Below are 22,273 nucleotides of genomic sequence, written 5' to 3' on the forward strand. Positions count from 1 at the left end.
GGTTGTTTAGCAAAGTGTTTAGCAAATTATTCGCTATGGTATATTTTTGCTGAAAACCAGAAGGAAATGCATACAGTTTTTGACAAAAATGTCATAAATCGCAGTCATGTGATGGCGGGATGCTGCAAACATCTGTAAATACCAAGTGCCCAAAATGCAGTCACGTGATCAGGGGACCATTAGAACTTGGAATAAGATGGTAAATACCTGTTGGGGGATCTGTCGTAACCTTCACTGGTCATGATCATCATCATCCTTCCAGCCTATAAACTCAGGGATGGGATTCAGCCGGTTCGGACTGAACCAGTAGTTATGGCCAGTGGTGTCCCGGCACTATCCCATCTTATACAATCACCATGTTTTTGATGCAGTGCGCATATGTGCAAGGCACACCCACGAGCAAAGCTTTCCCATCCTATACCATCGTTGTGGTTTTGACGCAGTGCACATTCGCGCAAGGCACATGCACAAGTAGTGTGTGAGCGTGTGCGCGCTCTCACATGCTCAGTTCTGGGTGAATTGGTTGTTAAATTACGTGAAGCCCACCCTCTTTATAAGCCAACGTTTCTCAACCAAGAATGCTGGCTGGGGAATTCTGGGAATTGAAGTCCACACATCTTAAAAGTTGCTAGGGTTGAGAAACACGGCTTTCGAGCATTGATGTGGCTTAGGGTGGGTAATTCTATGCCTTCTGGCTTGCTTTTTTTTTTGTTCAGGGGAAGAGGGGGAAAGAAAAGGGGAGGGGGATCCCTCCCCCTTTCTGGAAGCCAAAAGCTGTTGTTTTCTGAAAGTACAGTACACATTAAGCCATGTTCTTGCATCATCTGGTGTTAGAACAGATTTCTAGCACACGCTGCAGCTCCTTGGCTTCGTGACTTGGATCTCGGCCTGCTCTCAGTTATCTAACCTCCCCTGGCATGCTTTTTGGGCTGCACACGGCCCTTTTCCTTTCTAGACTCCCGCTATAGGCTTTCATGTATTAAGGCAAAGCCTGTGTTTTGACAGCTGATGAAGCTCCGTGCTTGTGAGACGGAGTCACAAATCTGCATGCTCTCAGTTTGAATCCCCTCGGTACTTTGAACTTATTAGTTGGTTAGGTAGTTGGCCTACGGAAAGACCTTCTCTCCCTCTCACAGATTGGTTCTCTAGTTCAGAGGTCTCCAACCTTGGCGACTTTAAGCCTGGCGGACTTCAACTCCCAGAATTCCCCAGCCAGCTTTGCTTTCTTTAGTTTTTGTTAGTTTTTGTTTTTGTTTAGGTTTAGTTTTAGTTTTTTTTTTAGTTTTTCTTTAGTTTTTGCTTTAGTTTTCTGGAGAACTACGCCACCTTCGACATGACTTGAGTTTAACTCATAGAATCATCTATTACAATGTCCTTCCTGTCAAAGACTACTTCAGCTTCAATTGCAACAATACACGAGCACACAATAGATTTAAGCTTAATGTTAACCGCTCCAATCTTGACTGCAGAAAATATGACTTCAGTAACAGAGTTGTTAATGCTTGGAATACACTACCTGACTCTGTGGTCTCTTCCCAAAATCCCAAAAGCTTCAACCAAAAACTATCTACCATTGACCTCACCCCATTCCTAAGAGGTCTGTAAGGGGTGTGCATAAGAGCACAAACGTGCCTACTGTTCCTGCCCTATTGTTTTCCTTCGTTATATCCAATTATATAGTTATTACATACTCATACTCATATATATGCTTATATATTGTATAATTATTTTGTGCTTGTGCTTATGCTTATATATACTATGTGACAAATAAATAAGTAAAATAAATAAATAAATAAACTCGAGGAAGCTTCTTGGATGAGAAGCAAAACGTCTTCAAGGAAAAAACGAAGTCCAGTTGCCTTTTGAAAAAGTACCTTTGGGACAACCATGACTTGGATGACTGAGAATCTCCGTAGGCATTTAGTGCTACATCTGAAGCTGAAGGCCCTCAAGACTTCCCAGGGCCCTTATGAAATTGTAATTATAGTGGGCCGGAGGAGAGACTATTAAATAATAATAATTGCCTGCTTTCGGAGAGTAATCTTATTAATGCATTGATCTGAATTACGTTTAAAAGCCAGTTTCAATTAAATCTATTTTAGTTTTCGTGTTACCCTCTAGTATTAAGAGTTGGGAGTAGGATCCTATGTAAATGATCATAATTATTAACATCTCTGATATAACAGTCTTTGAAAACAAGAAAGTTTGTTTTATTGTTACTATACCAAGTGATGCTAAGGCTTAGGAAAAGCAATCCAATTTTTTTTATAAAATATCATGCCTTGCAAATCAAAGTCAAATACTTACAGAAAAAGAAATTTGCTGTTATACTAATCATGATTGGAGTTTTTGGAGCAATATCTATAGAATTCTCTTGATGTTTGGACATTTTAAATTTGTTGACCTGTATGCTGTATTTTTTATTTTTTAATAGCTTGCTTGGAACTGCCTTAGATGCTACCAATAATTCTTACTCCTTGGACTTGAATTGTTATGTTTCCCCTAGTTTTTGACTGTGAATCTAACCTATAGGTTACCCTACAATTATGGTTTGTTATACAGCCAAATGTTTAGACGATATGGCATTTTTGTCTACCTATTGAGTCCTCCTCAAGGACCCAAGATAGGCAGGTGTTGACGTTTGATGGTGTTTAAGATATATTGTCACAGGATGTAAGCTGTTCCAAGTAAAGCTGCCTTTCGCAATTGATTGAGGGCGATTTTGTCAATACAGATGGTATTCAAGTGGTGCTGCGGATGTTTTCGAATTGCATCCAAGACACCTGTTAGAATGATTACTAGCTTTCTGATGTCTCCAGCAGAGATGGGTTTCAGCAGGTTTTGACCAGTTCTAGAGAACCAGTAGAGGAAATTTTGAGTAGTTTGGAGAACCGGTAGTAAAAATTCTGACTGGCCCCATCTCCATCTGTTCTCTGCCTCCTGAGTCCCAGCTGATTGGGAGGAAATGGGGAATTTGCAGTAACCTTCCCCTGGATTGGGGAGGGAATGGAGATTTTGCAGTATCCTTCCTCTGGAGTGGGATAGGAATGGAGATTTTACAATATCCTTCCCCTGCCACGCCCACCAAGCCACACCCACAGAACTGGTAGTAAAAAAATTTGAAACCCACCACTGGACTCCAGGTATTACAACATCCATTAGCCAGATTTTTTAAAAAATCTTATTGATACTTGTTAAGTCTGGGTCTTCTGTGGCAGCTGTGTTTGAATTCTAAAGTCGCCAAGCATTTTAAGCTTCTATATTTTCTGTTACTCTGCCTATGTTGTGTTCTCTCCCAGTACTTGACTGCAGGCAAATGGTATTTCCTGCAGATATTCCAATTATTATTATTCTGATTTCGGGAGGGTGGAAATCAATCTCTAGCCCAGTTTCCGGCCTTAGATTACCGAAACCTCCCTCCCCGCTCCAGCTTTATTGGGCCGATTGAAATCTGTTTCCCCTAATTTTGTTCCTTCCAGCTGCGTTGGAGCACAACACCCTTACCGTGCCATCCAGCCAGGCATGCCCCAAGCCTCTTTAAAGCGTTGGCATGTGCTCCTGCAAGCTGGCTGTAACAGGCTCGTCTAGCTATTTGCGATGCTGGGTGGAAAGTTTTGGCAACGTTGTGATTCCGGCAAAGGTCAGCGCACAATGTCGCTCTTTTGCTTGTAAGGGGGAGAAGCGTAGGGTTGATGGTGCATGAACCTGGGCCAGCCTTTCCCGCTTCTACTTCGTCATTGCCCAAAAGCCCGGAGTGACTGGGCCATTGAGCAGTAAAAGCCATGTCTTCTTCCTTTATTCTTGCTTTAAAGAGAGAGAGAGAAGGAGAGAGAGAGAGAGAGAGAGAGAGAAATGCAGGAAGGATTACGAGCCAAAGCAGCTGCTGCAATGCTTTGAATGCATTGTGTGGAGGTCTCTTATTTTGACCCTGGCAAAATCCTTCATCATCGCTTCACCACAAAGGCGTTGACTCATTCACTCCCCAAATACTGCGAAGAGCAACCCTCCCAACTTAATCTCTGAAAACTTTCCCAGGGGTCGGGGAGAAGGAAGCCGAGTACGACCCTTTTCTGAAAATATCTCCCCACCACCACCACCCAACCCCATCTCTCTTTTCTGCAGAGGATTCCGGAGGACCTAACGCTCGATGCCTTCTTGGAGATGAACGACTTGAAAGTCAAAGACACAATGAAGAGATACGGGGCCAGCACGGAAGAATGTTCCCGGCTGAACGGAGCCCTCACCTGCTTGAGGAAAGCAACGCGGATGGGTAAAACAAAGGCTCCTGGACACGTGGGGTTTTTGAGGGCGTGGGAGGGGGGGAGGAGAAGAGAATAAAGATTTGGGAAGGAAGACACTTTCCTTGAGTTCACAGAGAGATGAGGGCTAACCAGGGGTGCTATTCAGCAGGTTCTGACAGGTTCTGGAGAACCGCTAGCGGAAAATTTTGAGTAGTTCGGAGAACCAGCAAATACCACCTCTGGCTGGCCCCAGAGTGGGGTGGGAATGGAGATTTTGCAATATCCTTCCCCCCAGGAGTTGGGGAGGGAATGGGGATTTTGAAGTATCCTTCCCCTGTCATGGCCAACAAGCCACGTCTACAGAACCGGTAGTAAAAAAAAAAATTGAATTCCACCACAGGGGCTAACCCAGAGAGAAGAGGGGAGTGCGAAAAGTGGGAGCAGGCAAGCACCGTGGGAGGAGTTGTGACTTGCCAACTTGCCTCCAGAAGTGGGAGGTGCTCCAACACTGGAGGTTTTTAAGAAGAGCGTGGACAACCATTTGTCTGAAATGGTATAGAATTTTCTGCCTGAGCTGGACCTCCAAAGCCCCTTCCAACTCTTATTCTGTTATTCTGTTTTGCTTTGGGGGTTGTTGGGTTTTGGGGTTTTTTTTGGCACATGGGCAAGTTAGACCTTAGAAAGGTGTGGGTGGAAGAGTTAAGGTGGGCTGAGAACCAGGAGAAAGGGATTTTAAAGTTAACTCGTGAAAACCTTGGGAGCAACCTCCCAAATTCCAAACCTAATATCATATTGTAGGAACTCGGTTGCAGGAACTGGGTATGTCTAGTTTAATGAAAAGAAGGACTAGGGGAGACATGATAGCAGTGTTCCAATATCTCAGGGGTTGCCACAAAGAAGAGGGAGTCAGGCTGTTCTCCAAAGCACCTGAGGGTAGAACAAGAAGCAATGGGTGGAAACTGATCAAGGAAAGAAGCAACTTAGAACTAAGGAGAAATTTCCTGACAGTTAGAACAATTAATCAGTGGAACGACTTGCCTGCAGAAGTTGTGAATGCTCCAACACTGGAAATTTTTAAGAAAATGTTGGATAGCCATCTGACTGAGATAGTGTAGGGTTTCCTGCCTGGGCAGGGGGTTGGACTAGAAGGCCTCCAAGGTCCCTTCCAACTCTGTTGTTATATTATATCAAAATGTTTAACCTGGGAAAAGGAGAATATATTAAAATTGATGAATTGGAAAAATAGTCCAGTTATCTACATTTAATTTAAATTCAAGGGAACTGAGACTTCGAATGTTTTTGTTTTTTTAATTTTGGGTTTCCTGCCCCCCTACTTTATGCTTTGGGTTCAGAATCTCTCACAAACCCCATGCAGCCCTAGTTGGACTATTCCCCACCCTAAACCCCAGGAATATGATTCTTGGCAAAACAACAAAAGATTTCCCACTTTTGTTTTTAAGACTTTATTCATGCCTTCAGCTATTACAGCATGCTTTAAAGCAGGGGTCTCCAACCTTGGTCCCTTTAAGACTTGTAGACATCAACTCCCAGAGTTCCTCAGCCAGCTTTGCTTATGCACAGTCACTCACGCTCTGGTTACCTCTCGGCTGGATTACTGCAATGCTCTCTACATGGGGCTGCCCTTTAGGTGCACCCGGAGGCTGCAGTTAGTCCAGAATGCGGCTGCGCGAGTAGTAATGGGAGCCGCTCGTGGCTCCCACGTAACACCACTGCTCCGCAGTCTGCACTGGCTTCCTGTGGTCTTTCGGGTGCGCTTCAAGATTCTGGTTACCACCTTTAAAGCGCTCCATGGCTTAGGACCCGGGTACTTATGAGACCGCCTGCTGCTACCCTATGCCTCCCACCGACCCGTACGCTCTCATAGAGAGGGTCTCCTCAGGGTGCCGTCCGCCAAACAATGTTGGCTGGCGGCCCCCAGGAGTAGGGCCTTCTCTGTGGGAGCATTGACGCTCTGGAACGAACTCCCCCCTGGTGTTGTGTCTTGCCCGCCCTCAGAGCAGCCGAGGCCTTCTTACCTGCTCCCGAACACTGAGGAATGTATGCCTCCCGGCCCAAGTCCTGGCTCCATGCCCACACAAACTGCAGAAGAAGGAGAATCTCCCGGCCCCAGCCCTGACTCCATGCCCAGGCAAACGGAGCAGCTAGACCCCTCCCCCTCCTCCACAGCATGTGAGCCTGAGGAGGGTTTATTACCAACAGCTGATTGGAGTAATCCTCGCATCAGAAGATTGGATAGGCGGAGGCAACAGAGGGAAGGGAGGGGCAGGCCTGGATAAGTGCTGAGTCATGGAGCCACACCCCATGGCCTATATAAAGGATCTACTTTCTGGCAGTCTCTGAGTCAGGCAAAAGTCGAACTTATCTTGCTGAAGTCACTTACTGGTCTCCTGCCTGCTCTGAGGACTTTGCTAGGACTTTGGGCAGAGCTGCAGAGGCAAGCCTGATTCGGATTTCCCTGACCCAGCTGTCAGCGGAGGAGTGGGACACGACACCTGGTCTACGTCAAGTGCCTGATCTTCGGACCTTCCGTCGTGAGCTAAAAACATATTTATTCATCCAAGCGGGACTGGCATAAATGGATTGATTTTAAATTGGGTTTTAGTAGTATTTTAAATTTTAAATTCATTTTAATTTCTGAGCCATTTAGTAATTTTATATTTTAAATCCGTTTTAATTGTATATATTTTGTATTTTACTCTGGCTGTACACCGCCCTGAGTCCTTCGGGAGAAGGGCAGTATAAAAATTTAATAAATAAATAAATAAATAATAAATAAGTCTTAAAGGGACCAAGGTTGGAGACCCCTGCTTTAAAGCAGCATTTCTCAATCTGGGTGACTTCAAGATGTGTGGACTTCAACTCCCAGAATTCCCCAGCCGTGCCCACTTGAAAATGGGGGAAACAGTTTAATGGGGACTTGAAACATGAAGTCATTTTACTGATTTTACAAAGCTGTCCTGTGTAGGTCCATGAAGTCCTTGGTGCTCTCCTAGTTCGGTTGTTTGCGTGCAGATATTTCATGACCCAGCTAGGTAACGTCATCATTCAGAGGGAGGGTGGAGTTTGCTCCCTGTTTATATACAGCTGCTTGTCCTGCCAGTGTGGATTTTCTCCTTGGTAGTTTCTCAATTAAGGTATTGTTTTGTACTTAATTGTTCATTTCGGTAGTTTCTTGGTTAGGATATTACCCAGTTAGGGCATTATTAAGCAAGTATTATTAAGTAACTATTAGGGCAGTGATGGCTAACCTTTTTGCCCTTGCATGCCGAAAGCACGCACGCACGCATGACAGCGCCTATGCGTGTGTCCACACTCATAATTCAATGCACGCAAGACACGCCTTCTGCGCATACGCATGCCACCCCTATGCGTGCTCCCCCGCGCATGTGCACATGACCTCCCCGCGCCCTGTTTCGGGCCTAGCAGGCCTTCCTGAAGCCTCCTGAGACCAAAAATGGGGCGTGGGAGGGGCACACTGCACCCCCGTCCATGCTCCCCTTGCTCCCCCCCCCCGCATGCCTACACTGTTACAGGTGTTATGTCCGCCTTTGTATGTAGCTTTATTCCTCTCTAGCATTCATCTCCATTGTTCAGCGATGCATTTCCTGCCTCTCTAGGGTTTACCTCTATCTGCTCCTGTGAGGCACTTCCTGTTCCTGTTGTAGTTATATTCTTGATCAGGGGTCTCCAACCTTGGCAACTTGAAGACTTGTGGACTTCAACTCCCAGAGTTCCTCAGGAACTCTGGGAGTTGAAGTCCACAAGTCTTCAAGTTGCCAAGGTTGGAGACCCCTGTTCTTGATGGCTTGTATAGTGTTTTAACTGCAATTTTGATTAAACAACAGCGCTGCAGAGACCTGAAAATCAGGTGGTCAGCGGGAGGCGCGCGCAGAGCTCAGCTGCGCCGAGGGCTTGAGTACCGGCAGAGAGACCTATGGCACATGTGCCATAGGTTCGCCATCACGGTATTAGGGTGTTGCCTAGTCGGGTAACGTCTTCAAGCAATCAAGAACTGCATCAAGGTGCATCAAGGACTCCACAGTTCAATCCTGAGCTACAAATATTCTTTTCTATTGAAACCACGAGTAGGAACACTTGTTGGGTTATAGTAACGGAATCGTGCAAGTCTGAAAATACTTCTTGCCTCTCCTTTCCAGAGAACTAGGGTGTTTCTTTCTGAAACGCCGTTTCCGCCCTGCTCCTACTGTGAGGTATCTCTTCTCGGAATGTTATCTACACTGTGGCTTTTCCCTCTGTCTTCTTTATTTTCACAGCCCATTGCACATTTTGAATCAGAATCAGAATAGAGCTGGAAGAGACCTTGGAGGTCTTCTAGTCCAACCCCCTGTTCAAGCAAGAGATCCTATACCAGTGATGGCTAACCTTTTTGCTGTCGCATGTCAAAAGCGGGGAGAGCATGGGGGAGGTCGTGCATGCGCGTGCTCACACCCATAATTCAATGCATTTTGTCCCCATGCGACCCCCCCCAACACTCCCCCCATTTTTGGCACGCGATGGCAGAGTGAGCCCGATAGGCCCATTTTTCGCCCTCCCTAGGCTCTAGAGGCTTTCTTGGAGTCTGGGGAGGGCCTTCCCCACCCACTCGGAAGCCCTCTGGAGGCCAGAAACGGCCTGTTTCCAAACTTCTGGTGGGCCCAGAAGGCCCAAAAATTAGCTGCCCGGTACGCACATATGCACCGGAGCTAAGCTAGGCCAATACTCGCGTGCCCATTGATGTGGCTCTGCATGCCACCTGTGGCACACATGCCATAGGTTCGTCATCACGGCCCTATACCATTTCAGACAATTGACTGTCCAATCTCTTCTTTAAAACCTCCAGGGATGGAGCACTCACAACTTCTGGAGGCAAGCTGTTCCACTGGTTAATTGTCCTCATTGTTAGGAAGTTTCTCCTCAATTCCAGGTTGTTTCTTTCCCTGATTACTGGTAGTTTCCATCCATTGATTCTTGTCTTGCCTTCTGGTGCTTCAGAGTCCCTTTCAGAGACTCACTAGTGTCTGTACAAGAGAAACTAAAGAGTAGAGCATGGAACTTTAGCAAGGCAGGTGTTGTTAGCTTGAAATTATAGTTGCCAGCAAAAAATAAATAAAATAAATCCATCTCCTTGGTCTAGTGTTTCTCAATAACAGAATATCAGATTTGGAAGGGACCTCCTTCACATTCTGTACAAGAATTCTATACAATTCCATGGATTAATTGTTCTCTCAGGAAATTTTCCTTAGTTCTCGGTTGGTTCTCTCCTTGATTAGTTTCCATCCATTGCTTCTTGTCCTAATTTCAGATGCTTTGTAGCATGGGTGTCAAACTCTATCGCGTCATGTGATATCACGTGATGTATTGCGACCTTTTTTTGCCTTTGTGGAGCCGGGGTGGATGTGGCCTATGCGTGATGCATCTGGCCCGTGAGCAGTGGTGGGATTCAGCTGCTTCGCAGCTATTCGGGAGAACCGGTTGTTAACTTTCTAAGCAGTTCGGAGAATCGGTTGTTGGAAGAAATATTATTTTGTGTTTTTCCACTTTACAGGGCTAATCCTGTAAGGCAGGCAAGAAGGAAACATTCTGGTGGTGTTTCTAGCCTAATCTTTATTGCCCTGCTTACAGAAACTGCCTCTCTGGTTAACCTTTATTATATTGTAACAGCTAAGGCGAAGCGCCCATCGACGTTACTGATGTTGAGTTGGCCACGCCCACACAGTCACTTGACCACCAAGCTATGCCTACCCAGGTGGTCATTAGGGCAGAGAACCGGTTGTTAAATTATTTGAATCCCACCACTGCCCACGAGCCTCCAGTTTGACACCCCTGCTTTGGACAATAAGTTCAACTCCTCTTCTTTGTGGCAGCCCCTCAGATATTGGAACACTACTATCATGTCATGCCTAATCCTTCTTTTCATTAAGCTAGACATATCCAATTCCTGCAATCTGTTTCAGCCTCCAGCCCCCCTAATCATTTTTACTGCTGTTCTGTGCACTCTTTCTAGAGTCTCAACATCTTTTTAATATATCGGGGCGATTAAAACTGGATCTAATATTCCAAGTTTGGACTTACTAAGTCATTATAAAATGACTTTATAATACCACTTCGTACTCTTTTTTTGCGTATTAACACTTCGTGTGGGGTCCATTCATTTTGTCAACCATGACAACTTCAAGATGCCTGGACCTCACCTCTCAGAATCCCCGAGACAGCATGCTTACACAATGCTTCTCCACACAATCATGCTGGTTCCGCAAATCTCAAAGTCACCAAGGTTCAAAAACACCCCCTTAGTCTGTTGCATCCCACGTACTCCTCATTGTTTCAGTTATGGCTTTCTTTGAACAGTATCTTCATATCTCCATGCAGGCGGAGAGTACAAAGACCATCTGGTGTGGAATCCACCCGATGTTTGTCGAGAAACCAGTCTGATGCCCCCTTCTGAACTTTCACCCTGCCCTCCAGGACTCACATGGATACAAGGCAACCTTTCCCATTTGAAAGGCAATGGCCCACAGCCTCGTTCTGTCTCGGTCTCCACCATCCCCTCTTCGGACAACTTGCCCACGAGTCAAGGTCCCCCAACCTTTGCCGACAGCCTCTTGGAATCCTTTGCTTTCCCCACTCACTGTGGGCGGCGGAACCTCAGGACTCCTCACAGTACTGCCATTACCCCACCGACCACGCCTCAGCTCAAGAGAGGGAAGCCACCACGGACTCCACCGCCACCCAGCCGAAAGGTTTTCCAGCTGCTGCCCAACTTCCCAACCCTCACACGAAGCAAATCTCATGAATCCCAGCTCGGCAATCGGATAGATGAAGTTCCTCCTATGAAGTAAGTGTCCTTCTGTTTCTTGCCTCTCCTTTCCTTGCTGTCAATATTAGCATAGCATAGCACCGTGAGGGCGAAGCTATGGCCCGCGTGCCAGAAGTTGCATGCAGAGCCATCTCTCCTGGCACGCCAGCCGTCGCCTGTTGCTCCTCCGGGTTGGTTGCCTTTGCAGGCACGGGAGCGCCGGAAACCGGAAGAGTAGCTCCCTGGCATGCATGCGAGCACCGGGAAGCTGAGCTTCTGGTTCCGGCATGCGCATGCGTGACGGCCGGCTGGTCTTTGCATACGCATGCATGCCAGAAACAGGAAGACCAGGTGACCAGCACCCATCTGCATGCTGGAAACGTGCTCACATGCGTGACAGGGAACTGCTTTTGTGGTTTTCGGCGCTCCTGCGCATGCGCACTGGGGAACTGCTTTTCTGGTTTCCAGCACTCCCCTGTGCGTGCGCATTTGCCAACATTGGCATAGCACATTTAAAGGCATTCTGTGTTTGCTCCTGACCCCGGGAAAAATTCACTTCTGAATCTCAGGAGAGGTGTCAAGACCTTCTTGTTCAGCTGTTATTCCATGAATTGCATTATTTTTTTCATTGTTTTTCATTGGATCATTAAGTGGTTTTTATTTGAAGTGGTAGCCACCTTGAACGACTAACAGGTAACCCTTGGTTTATGATTGCAATTGGGACCAGAAATCTGGTCATAAGTCGTTATGGTTGTAAGTCAAAGCAGCCACATAGAAGAAGTGGTTTCACGGTCTTTTTTGCAGTGGTTGTTAAGTGAACACATAGTTGTAAGTATGAATCCCATGCATTTGAATGGAGAGTTTTTGCCGGAAACTAACACCATGAATCATGATCACCTGACCACAGAATGCCACAACTAGTTGTGAAAGTGACCAATTGCTAAGTGCCCGATTGTGATCACGTGACCATAGCGGAGGGGCCATGTGCCCATTTACGATACCAGGGGATGCTTTACAATTTGTAAACCACTCGTTCTGTGGCCATTGTAAATGTGGACAGTTGAGTCATTAAGCCACCGGTCATAAATTGAGAACTACCTGTTTAGCAGTGATTCCCAACCTTGGCAACTTTAAGCTGTATGGACTTCAACTCCCAGAATTCCCCAGACATATGCTGGAGTTGAATCTCATGTAGCTTAAAGTTGCCAAGGTTGAGAAATATTAGCTAGTTTTTTGGGGTTTTTTTGCAAGTTGCTGCATCTGAGTCAGTGTTGTGTTAATGGTTTTTATGCACATCCTCTTAGTGTGTAGTTTTCAAAGTTACGGGCATCCTGATATTCAAACAGATGCAGTTTAAACATAGCCAGAGATCTGGAAGACAAGAATGGAAGCTAGAGGCCAGTTTAACATTGAAATCCTCTGCAGTCAAAATATTTGTACCGAACTCATGTTCATACTCCCAATAATATACCGTATTTTTCAGAGTATAAGACACACCTTTCCCCCCCAAAAGAAGGTGAAAATCTGGGTGCGTCTTATACTCTGAATGTAGCCCTTCCCAGCTTCTCAAAAGGAGGTTTCAGAGGCTGAAAAAAAGCATCAGAAAAAAAGCATCAGAAAAGAAGCCCCCAAACAGAGCTTCAGAGGTTTTTTTCTGAAGCTGTTTCAGAGGCAGAATTTTTTTTTTTTTGAAATGGAGTTTCAGAAGTTTCAAAGGCAGGAAAAAAAGCAAGGCACAGAGCTCACAACCAAGGAACCTGTTGCTAAAATTCACCTCTGGGAACAGCTGATTGGGGGTATTCCAGGAGGCGGATTCACCTGCCAATCAGCTTTTTTCTTATTTTCCTCCCCAAAAACTAAGGTGCATCTTATACTCTGAAAAATACGGTACGTGCTTTGGGACCCACTGGGGATGTGTGGGCAGAACTGGACTGAGTGTTAAAACTGAGGGATGCTGTAGTATTCTGGGGAGAATAAGGGTCCCAATGGACAGAATGATGATTCAAATGAATGGAGTCAAGATTTAGGGGAGTTTGAGTTCTTTTTTTTTTAAATTAAGTACAGGTAGTCCTCAAGTTAGGACCACAATGGAGCACAAAATTTACGTTGCTAAATGAAACATTTGTTAAGTGAGCTTGCCCCATTTTACGACTTTTCTTGCTACAGTTGTTAAGTGAATCATTGCATTTGTTAAGTTAGTAACATGGTTGTTAAGGGAATCTTGGCTTTAATTGTCAGAAGGACGCAAAAAGTGATCATATGACCTTTGGACACAGTAACGGTCATAAGTATGAACCAATTATCAAGCCTCTGAATTCTGATCACATGTTCATGGGGACGGCGCAAAGGTCATAACTTTGAAAAACGGTCATAAGTCACACTTTTTCAGTGCTGTTGTAACTTTGAACGGTTACTAAACAAAAGTTGAGTACTACCTGTAAGGGTTAATTAACCCCCAATTTTTAAAACGGCTGTTTGGCAGTGACAGAAATAGGCAATGATGGTTAGCCAACCATGATTTGTAAGCCTGTTTCAGACCATGGTAATGAAAACATACTGGGTGGAAATGACACAAATGCTTTGCAAGCCTGTTTTGGTGATTTCCTACAACAAAGTATTTCAAGCATGAATGGATAACCCCGGTGAGATTCTGAATCCCTCAAAACTCTTATACATTAATGTTATCCCGAAAATAGGCCGTAGCATATTTTTACGTGTGCACCTGTTATAAGCCCTACCCCCAAAATAAACCCTACTTAAGAGCCTGCGCAGCCGCCCGGCCACCCATTCCGTCTGGTTGCTCGTGGTGCCACAGCCAGGAGGTGAGGCGGGGGAGGGGAGCTGCCCCACATGCCACGCACCGGATTACCTCAGGGCCCCTGCAGCCAGCCCATCCATGCCCCAACAACTGTCTCGTGGTGGCAGCAACAACAGCCATGTGCAGCAGGAGCCGCCATGGCCACCGGCCGACTTCTTCTGCTTGCTTGAGTCCGCATCAGAACAGGAGGCCGAGCAGTGTGTGGTGTCATGGCCATGAGGCAAGGCAGGTGTCGGGGTATGGATGGCCTGGCTGCGGGGGCCCTGAGGTAAACCAGCGTGGGGTGCGTGGGGCAGCTCCAGGCCTCTGCCTTCCCTCATGGCACTGCGAGCAACCAGATGGAATGGGCAGTCGGCCGGCTGCACAGGCTCTTAAGTAGGGTTTATATCAGGGGTCTCCAAGCTTGGTCCCTTTAAGACTTGTGGACTTCAACTCCCAGAGTTCCTCAGCCAGCTTTGCTGGCTGAGGAACTCTGGGAGTTGAAGTCCACAAGTCTTAAAGGGACCAAGGTGGGAGACCCCTGGTTTATATGACACCTCCCAAAAATAAGCCCTAGTGCTTATTTTGGGGCCCAAAAGAAAATAAGAAAATAAATGAGAAAATAAGACTTCATCTTATTTCGGGGGAAACACAGTAAATGTCCAGCTGCCCTTGGTTTACCACTCCTTCACATTCAACTGTTGAAAGTCACAATGACACTGAACAAAGTGGATTTATGACCAATCCACAAAGTTGCAACATCTTAAAGATCTGGTTCTTCTCTCAGCAAGGATAATACAGTTACTCCTCGACTTACGACTGGCTACTTAGACTATTCAAAATTACAATGGACATCCCTGGGAATACTGACTACCCGGTTCCAATGGTTGCTCCCACCCCCAGCCTGCTTTTATGGCCATTTGCTGCATCTCTTGCTCATGTCACTGTCATCAGTTATTTCAGGTTTTCAACAAAACTAGCCCAAAGCAAGCCATTCATTTGTAGTTTGAAACCATGCAAATGCAAGTAGATGAACAGGTACCACCTTGGTGGGAAAACCAAGGACAGGAAAGGACCTTCTCAGGCATCCCCTGGGCAGCGGTGATATCTAGCTAATCCTTTCAACCCATAAGCGTCTTGGTGTGTCTAATAGCGAAAGTTGTAATAATGATCACAGCGGTTACTTAACAACCACAGTAGTCACATAACTGTGGCGGTTGTTTAATGATTGCTACAAAAAAGTTGTAAAATCAGAACAGTGAATGTCCACACTTACAACCTTCACAACATAAGATCTTGATGGGCAAGCTCCATTATAGTCCTTAATTAAGGACTACCTGTAGATACCCTTGTAGGTGTTTGTCATGTTAGCTAGGTTTGCTGTCTTGCTACTGTTTTGTGCATTTTGGATTATATGTTGTTTTTACACTGTAGGCTGGCAGGAGCTGATTGGAATCAGGCCAAGAATGTAGAGCTAAGACTGTTTCTCTTGATAGTAATTAGAATACAGGATGAAAGTTATTTGGAAGAGCTTTTAATTCTGCTCATTAACTTGTAGGTAGGTAGCTATTCCTTGTTAGTAGCTTGTAGGTAGGTAGGTATTCCTTGACTTGCAGCCCCAATTGGGACTGGGAAATTCATAATTAAGCAGCACAGTCATTAAGTGAAACGTCAGGTGACCACACCTGATTTTACAACTTCTTTTGCCACAGTCATTAAGCAAGTCACTGTAGTTGTTAAGTGAGGCACCACATTATCACAACAGAGTCCTGGTGGCTCCATGGTTAAAATGCAGTAAAAGTTGTCCTCAACTTATAGCAGTTCATTTAGTGACCATTCAAAGTTACAGCGGCACTGAAAAAAAGCGACTTACGACTATTTTTCACAGGTGCAAACTTTGCAGCATCCCCATGATCATGTGATCAAAATTCAGTTGCTTGGCAACTGGTTCATACTTATGACCGTTGCAGCGTCCCGGGGTCATGTGATCCCCTTTTGTGACCTTCTGGCAAGCAAAGTCAATGGGAAAACCAGATTCACTTAACAACCAGGTTACTAACTTATCAACTCCAATGCTTCACTTAACAACTGTGGCAAGAAATGTCGTAAAATGGGACAAAACACACTTAACAAATTCTCACTTAACAACATAAATTTTGAGTTCAATTGTGGGTGTAAGTCGGGAATTACCTGCATTGCAGGCAAACTCTGACCATAGCCTGGAGTTCGATCTTGACGGCGCTCAAGGTTGACTCATCCTTCCATCTTTCTGAGGTCGGTAAAATGAGAACCCAGATTGTTGGGGGCAAATATGCAAATAACACTTCGATATTGTAAACCACCCAGAGAGAGTGCTGTAAAGCGTTACGGGACAGAATATAAAACTAAAATGCTATTATCATGATTTATGACTTTCCCTGATGACGTCTCCCTTGAATTTTGCTGGCTAGGAAAAATTGCAAATTGCGATCACGTGACCGCAGGATCCTGTAACTGTCATGAAAGCAAGCTGGTTGCCAAGCATCTGATTCTCAGTCATGAGCTCAGCTGGTTGCGCATAACCTCATTTATTTATTTATTTATTTATTTATTTATTTATTTATTTATTTACATTTATATCCCGCCCTTCTCCGAAGACTCAGGGCGGCTTACATTGTGTAAGGCAATAGTCTCATCCTATTTGTATATTTATATACAAAGTCAACTTATTGCCCCCCCAACAATCTGGGTCCTCATTTTACCTACCTTATAAAGGATGGAAGGCTGAGTCAACCTTGGGCCTGGTGGGATTCGAGCCTGCAGTAATTGCAGGCAGCTGGGTTTAATAACAGGCTATCTTACAGCCTGAGCCACACCGCGGCCCCTCTACCAGGACGGTTCATAAGTCCTTTTTTTCCCAGCAACACTGCAACTACAAACTGTCGTAAATCAAGGACTACCTGTCTTCAGAATCCATTGGTTAGATAAATATGCACAAGAAGCATTGATATTTTGCATTTTTATTGCTTTGCTTAGATCAGTGTTTCTCAACCTCGGCCACTTGAAGATGTGCGGACTTCAACTCCCAGAATTCCACAGCCAGCAATTCTGGGAGTTGAAGTCCGCACATCTTCAAGCGGCCGAGGTTGAGAAAAACTAGCTTAGAAATTTGCCGGGTTCTGCTTCACATGCAAACAATCTCAGATTCAACCCTAAACATCTTGGGAGCTGCCAAAAACTCCTCCATGTGAAATCTTGCAGAGAATTGTCGTCAGGCAGCAATGATGAATTGGATGATTCAATTGTGTGACTCAACTCTAAAGTCATTTTTGTATGTAAACATGATCGATATATGATTACCACTCACTTTTTCTCCTTTTCTTTTTTGTGTCTTTTTTTTTAGATTTGGTAAGAGATGCTTTATTTTGGCAAACTTTATTCCTGCTCCAGAGGGGGTGAAAAGGCCGCAGAAAAAGACTTCCTCCTCAGAAAATTGACTTCGGAATAGTAGGACCAACTGTTTTTTAATGAAAGTTTTTTAAAAAACAAAATTAAGGGGAGGAGAGAGAGGAAGCTGACAAAGTAGCACTTCTCCAAAGTTCTTGAATCCCTGTATTCTGACTTCTCTCATACTTTCAGTGATTATCAACATATACCCATGCTTAAACTTGAGTCTCCAAGCTGGCGTTGGGTTCTTTGTGGTGCATTGTATTGTGGGAATCTAGCATGTTGTGTGAACCAGGCCATAATATAAAATCATACCTTGGTTTATTTGCTTTGACAAGTCTGGAGCATGGTAATTTGTGTTTTGTTAACCTGGGTTTTATTTCGGTTAATCTAGCCAAGAAATTTGTTTGAAGATGTGTATATTAACATTCAGAGAATTATTTAAAGACACAGTGGTACTCAATTTATAACCACAATTGGGACCAGAACTTTGGTCGCTAATCAAGGCGATGATTAAGTGAGTCATGTCTTGATTTGATGACGTTTTTTCACCGTGTTAAGCGAATGACTGCGGTTATTAAGTGAATCATATGGTTGTTAAGCGAATCTCACAATTCCTCAACTATGGTAACCATTGCTGAGAATTCTGGGAATTGAAGTCCACTCATTTGGAGGGCTCCCAAATTTGGGAAAGTTGTTTTAGGACAAATAGTCCTGTCTATTAGATAGGCTCTTTATACCAGTCTTTCTCATCCTGGGTTGGATTAGAACACCCCACATCACCAGCTTATGTGGGAAAACAGTGGGACATTGATGGATGTTTTCTCAGAGAACCAGAGGTGGGTTTCAGCAAGTTCTGACCAGTTCTGGAGAACCGGTAGCAGACATTTTGAGTAGTTCTTGAGAACCGGTAGTAAAAATTCTGACTGGCCCCATCCCCATCTATCCTCTGCCTCCCGAGTCCCAGCTGATCAGGAAGAAATAGGGATTTTGCAGTATCCTTCCCCTGGAGTGGGGTGGGAATGGAGATTTTACAAGTATCCTTCCGCTGCCACACCCACCAAGCCACACCCACAGAACCGGTAGTAAAACATTTTGAAACCCACCACCGCAGAGAATCCAAAGATGCTTTTCCAAAAGGCAATTAGACTTTCTTGGCTTTTTTCATTGAAAATGTTTCGCTTTGGGGTCTGAAACATTCTGTGCAGTTGGGATGGGTCTATTTCGCTGCGGTTTTCTTGTCTGGCCTGTAATGGCTCTTGAAAGTGTGGAATGCTTGAAATGAGCTACAGCTGCACCTTCTCTGTGCTGACTTTCTTCTACCCAGAACCAGGGGTGAAATGTAAAATTTGTTACTACCGGTTCTGTGGGCGTGACTTGGTGGGTTTTTTTTTAATGTGATTGGGTGGGCGTGGCCAACTTTTTTTTTTTAACTTTTAAAAGCATTTTTTGTCAACCTCTTCGGCTGAAGAGGTTGTAAAAAAATGTTTTTAAAAGCCTCCGACGATCCCAGCTGAGCTGCGCGATCATTAGAGGCTTTTTTTTTTTACTTTTAAAAGCATTTTTTTCGGCCGAAGAAAAAATGCTTTCAAAAGTTTTTTTAAAAAAAAAACCCTGATGATCACACGGCTCAGCTGCGCATGCGGTGGGGGGGCAGAGATTTTTGCTACAGGTTCTCCGAACCACCTGTCTCCATCACTACTGGATCGAGTGATCCAGGCCGAACCGGGAGCATTTCACCCCTGCCCAGAACCATCCAGGGGGGCAGCCCAGGGGGGGCGCTGCTGGGGGTTCTCAGGGGTTCAGGAGACCTATAGCTAAGATTCTGTGCAGTTTGGAGAACCCCCAAATCCCACTCCTGGCAAGCCCCGTCCACCCCGCCCCACCTCTCCCAAGAGTCCCCACGCAGCCAGTTTTGGATGCAGGTAAGTGCAAGGGGTGTGCGGAGGTTCGGGAGGGCAAAAAACAGCCCTACCGGAAGTTCGGGAAGGCTGGAAACAGGCCCGTTTTTGGCCTCCAGAGGACCTCTGGAGCCTGGGGAGGCATTTTCGCCTTCCCGGAGGCTCGAGGAAAGCCTCCGGAGCCCAGGGAGGGCAAAAACGCCCCGTCCCCCATGGTGCAGGAGGCCAACTAGGTCACGCCCACCATGGCCATGTCCACCCAGCAAATCGGGCAGAGAACCCCTTGCTAAAATTTTTGAAGCCCACCCCTGGGGCAGCCCCAGATCCCCCTTTCTTCACCTAAAATCTTACACTCACAGAATTATAGAAGGGTGCTCAGAGAACATATAAGTTGAATGTTGCGGAGGAAGCCTTTACATCAGGGGGTCCTCAGCCCCTGGGCCCCGGCCTGGTACCAGGCTGTGGTGTGTGCAGTTCCATTTGTGTGATGCACTCATGCTCACTCAGGGCCATGGTAGCTCAGGCTGTAAGAAGCCTGTTATTAGAACACAGTAGCCTGCAATTACTGCAGGTTCAAGCCCGGCCCAAGGTTGACTCAGCCTTCCATCCTTTATAAGGTAGGTAAAATGAGGACCCAGATTGTTGGGGGGGCAATAAGTTGACTTTGTAAATATACAAATAGAATGAGACTATTGCCTTATACACTGTAAGCCGCCCTGAGTCTTCAGAGAAGGGCGGGATATAAATTCAAATTAAAAAAAAAAAAAAGCTCCATTTGTGTGACTGGCGAGTGGCTTATGCTTGCGCAGGAAGTTCTATTTATGCCAGTAGTGAGCATTCATGCTCGTGCGCGATGCTCCATTTGTGCTTACACGGAATCATCCCCTCTTGCCCCCCACCGCCCCCACCAGTCCATAAAGCCGGGAAGGTTGGAGACCTCTGCTTTACGTTAAATGACCCAGTTACAATGTTCCTAGCAGATGATCATCTACTCAAGCTTGGCTAAAATTGGAGATGGAGCATTCTCTTCCATCTTCTTTTTCCCCCAAGGGTTCTCTTTCAAGCTGATAAAAGGGAAATTGTTTTCAAAGTGCGTTTTCGAGAGGACGAGAATTTCAGATCGGTCTCATAGATGGGAGCACAGTCATTTTGCACGTGGCATGGATAGTGCAGTGGGTTGGTAGCCAAGAAGGTTTTATTTGTATTTGTGCTGTGATCTTTAGCAATTCCTTTTTAACAGATTAACAGAGTTGGAAGGGGCCTTGGAGGTCATCTAGTCCAACCCCCCCCCCAAAGCAGGAGATTCTACACCATTTCTGACAAATGGCAGTCCAATCTTTTCTTGAAAGTCTCAAGTGATGAAGCTCCTACAACTTCCGAAGGCAACTTCTGTTCCATTGGTTGATTGTTCTCACTGTCAGAAAGTTCCTCCTCATTTCTAGGTTGACTCTCTCCTTCGTCAGTTTCCATCCATTATTCCTTGTCTGTCCTTCAGGTGCTTCGGAAAATAGGTTGACCCCCCTCCTCTCTGGGGCAGCCCCTCAAATATTGGAACACTGCTATCCTGTCTCCTCTGGTCCTTCTCTTCACTAGACTAGCCATGCCCAGTTCCTGTAACCGTTCTTCATATGTTTTAGCCTCCAGTCCCCTAATCATCCTGGTCGCTCTTCTCTGCACTCTTTCTAGAGTCTCCACATCTTTTTATAGTGCGTTGACCAAAACTGGATGCAGTACTCTAGGTGTGGTCTTACTAGGGCTTTATAGAGTGGTATTAGTATCTCACTTGATCTTGATTGTATCCCTCTGTTAATGCAATTTTAACGCTGCACACTGCTAGCTCATATTTAGCTGGTTGTCCACTAAGGCTCCAAGATCCCTCTCACAGTCACTGCTATTAAGCCTGGTTTCCCCCAGTCTATATGTGTGCTTTTGGTTTTCCCTACCTAAGTGTAGGACTTTACTTTTCTCTACATTGAATTTCATTTTATTAGATATTTTTATAAATACTGTGGGCATTTACGAAAAGTTAACTGGAATCCAACTCTAAATGCAGGTGGTTCTCAACTTACGACCACAGTGGAGCTGAAAATTCCTGTTGCTAAGGGAGATATTGGTTACGTGGGCTTTGCCCCCATTTTATGACTTTTCTTGCCATGTTGTTACGTGAATCACTGCAATTCCTAATTTAGTAATGGGGTTGTTAAGTGGATATGGCTTCCCCCATTGACTTTGCTTGTCAGAAGGTCACCAAAAGTGATCACATGGTCCCGGGATGCTGCAATGGTCGTAAGTATGAACCAGTTGCCAAGCACCTGAATTTTGATCCCTTGAGATGCTGCAAAGGTCGTAACGCTGAAAAACATTCAAAAGTCACTTTATTCAGGCCGTTGTAACTTTGAACGGTCACTGAACGAACTGTTGTAAATCAAGAACTACCTGTACTTAATCAACTACCAAACAGTTTTGATTTTAGGAATTTTCTCCTAAAATTCTGTTTCCAGAAAATAAGGAAATAGTGGTTCAGCAGCATCTCCAAGGCCACCTTTATACCGTGTTTTCCCGAAAATAAGACCCTGTCTTATTTTTTTGAAGGGATGCGGTGGCTCAGGGGCTAGGACATTGAGCTTGTCGATGGAAGGTCGGCAGCTCAGCGGTTCGAATCCCTAGTATTGCCGTGTAACGGGGTGAGCTCCCGTTACTTGTCCCAGCTTCTGCCAACCTAGCAGTTTCGAAAGCACATAAAAATGCAAGTAGAAAAAATAGGGACCACCTTTGGTGGGAAGGTGACAGCATTCCATGCGCCTTTGGCGTTGAGTCATGCCGGCCACATGACCATGGAGACATCTTCGGACAGTGCTGGCTCTTCGGCTTTGAAACAGAGATGAGTACCGCCCCCTAGAGTCGGCAACGACTAGCACTTATGTGCGAGGGGAACCTTTACCTTTACTTATTTTTTGAACCCCAAAATAAGCGCTTAGCCTTATTTTCATGGGAGGTCTTATTATTTTGAGGCGTGTGGAACAAGACGGGGCTCCTCCTGCCGTCTTACCTGATTTCCAGCTCTGTCTCCCTAACCCTAACCAGAGGAAAT

The 22,273-nt window shown here is 45.4% G+C and overlaps 1 protein-coding gene across 1 annotated transcript in view; it reads left to right on the forward strand.

Moving 5' to 3' along the window:
• The window catches only part of KSR1 (kinase suppressor of ras 1), a 197,202-nt gene that overhangs the window by 119,137 nt on the left and 55,792 nt on the right, over window positions 1-22,273 (forward strand). Inside the window, exons 3-5 of the mRNA XM_058164242.1 lie at window positions 4,123-4,270; window positions 10,632-11,097; window positions 17,238-17,242. Coding sequence (XP_058020225.1) covers window positions 4,123-4,270; window positions 10,632-11,097; window positions 17,238-17,242 — 619 coding nt within the window. The remainder of the gene's footprint in view (window positions 1-4,122; window positions 4,271-10,631; window positions 11,098-17,237; window positions 17,243-22,273) is intronic.

The sequence above is a fragment of the Ahaetulla prasina genome, chromosome 1, assembly GCF_028640845.1.
Source record: "Ahaetulla prasina isolate Xishuangbanna chromosome 1, ASM2864084v1, whole genome shotgun sequence".
In the NCBI taxonomy this organism is placed as follows: Eukaryota; Metazoa; Chordata; class Lepidosauria; order Squamata; family Colubridae; genus Ahaetulla; species Ahaetulla prasina.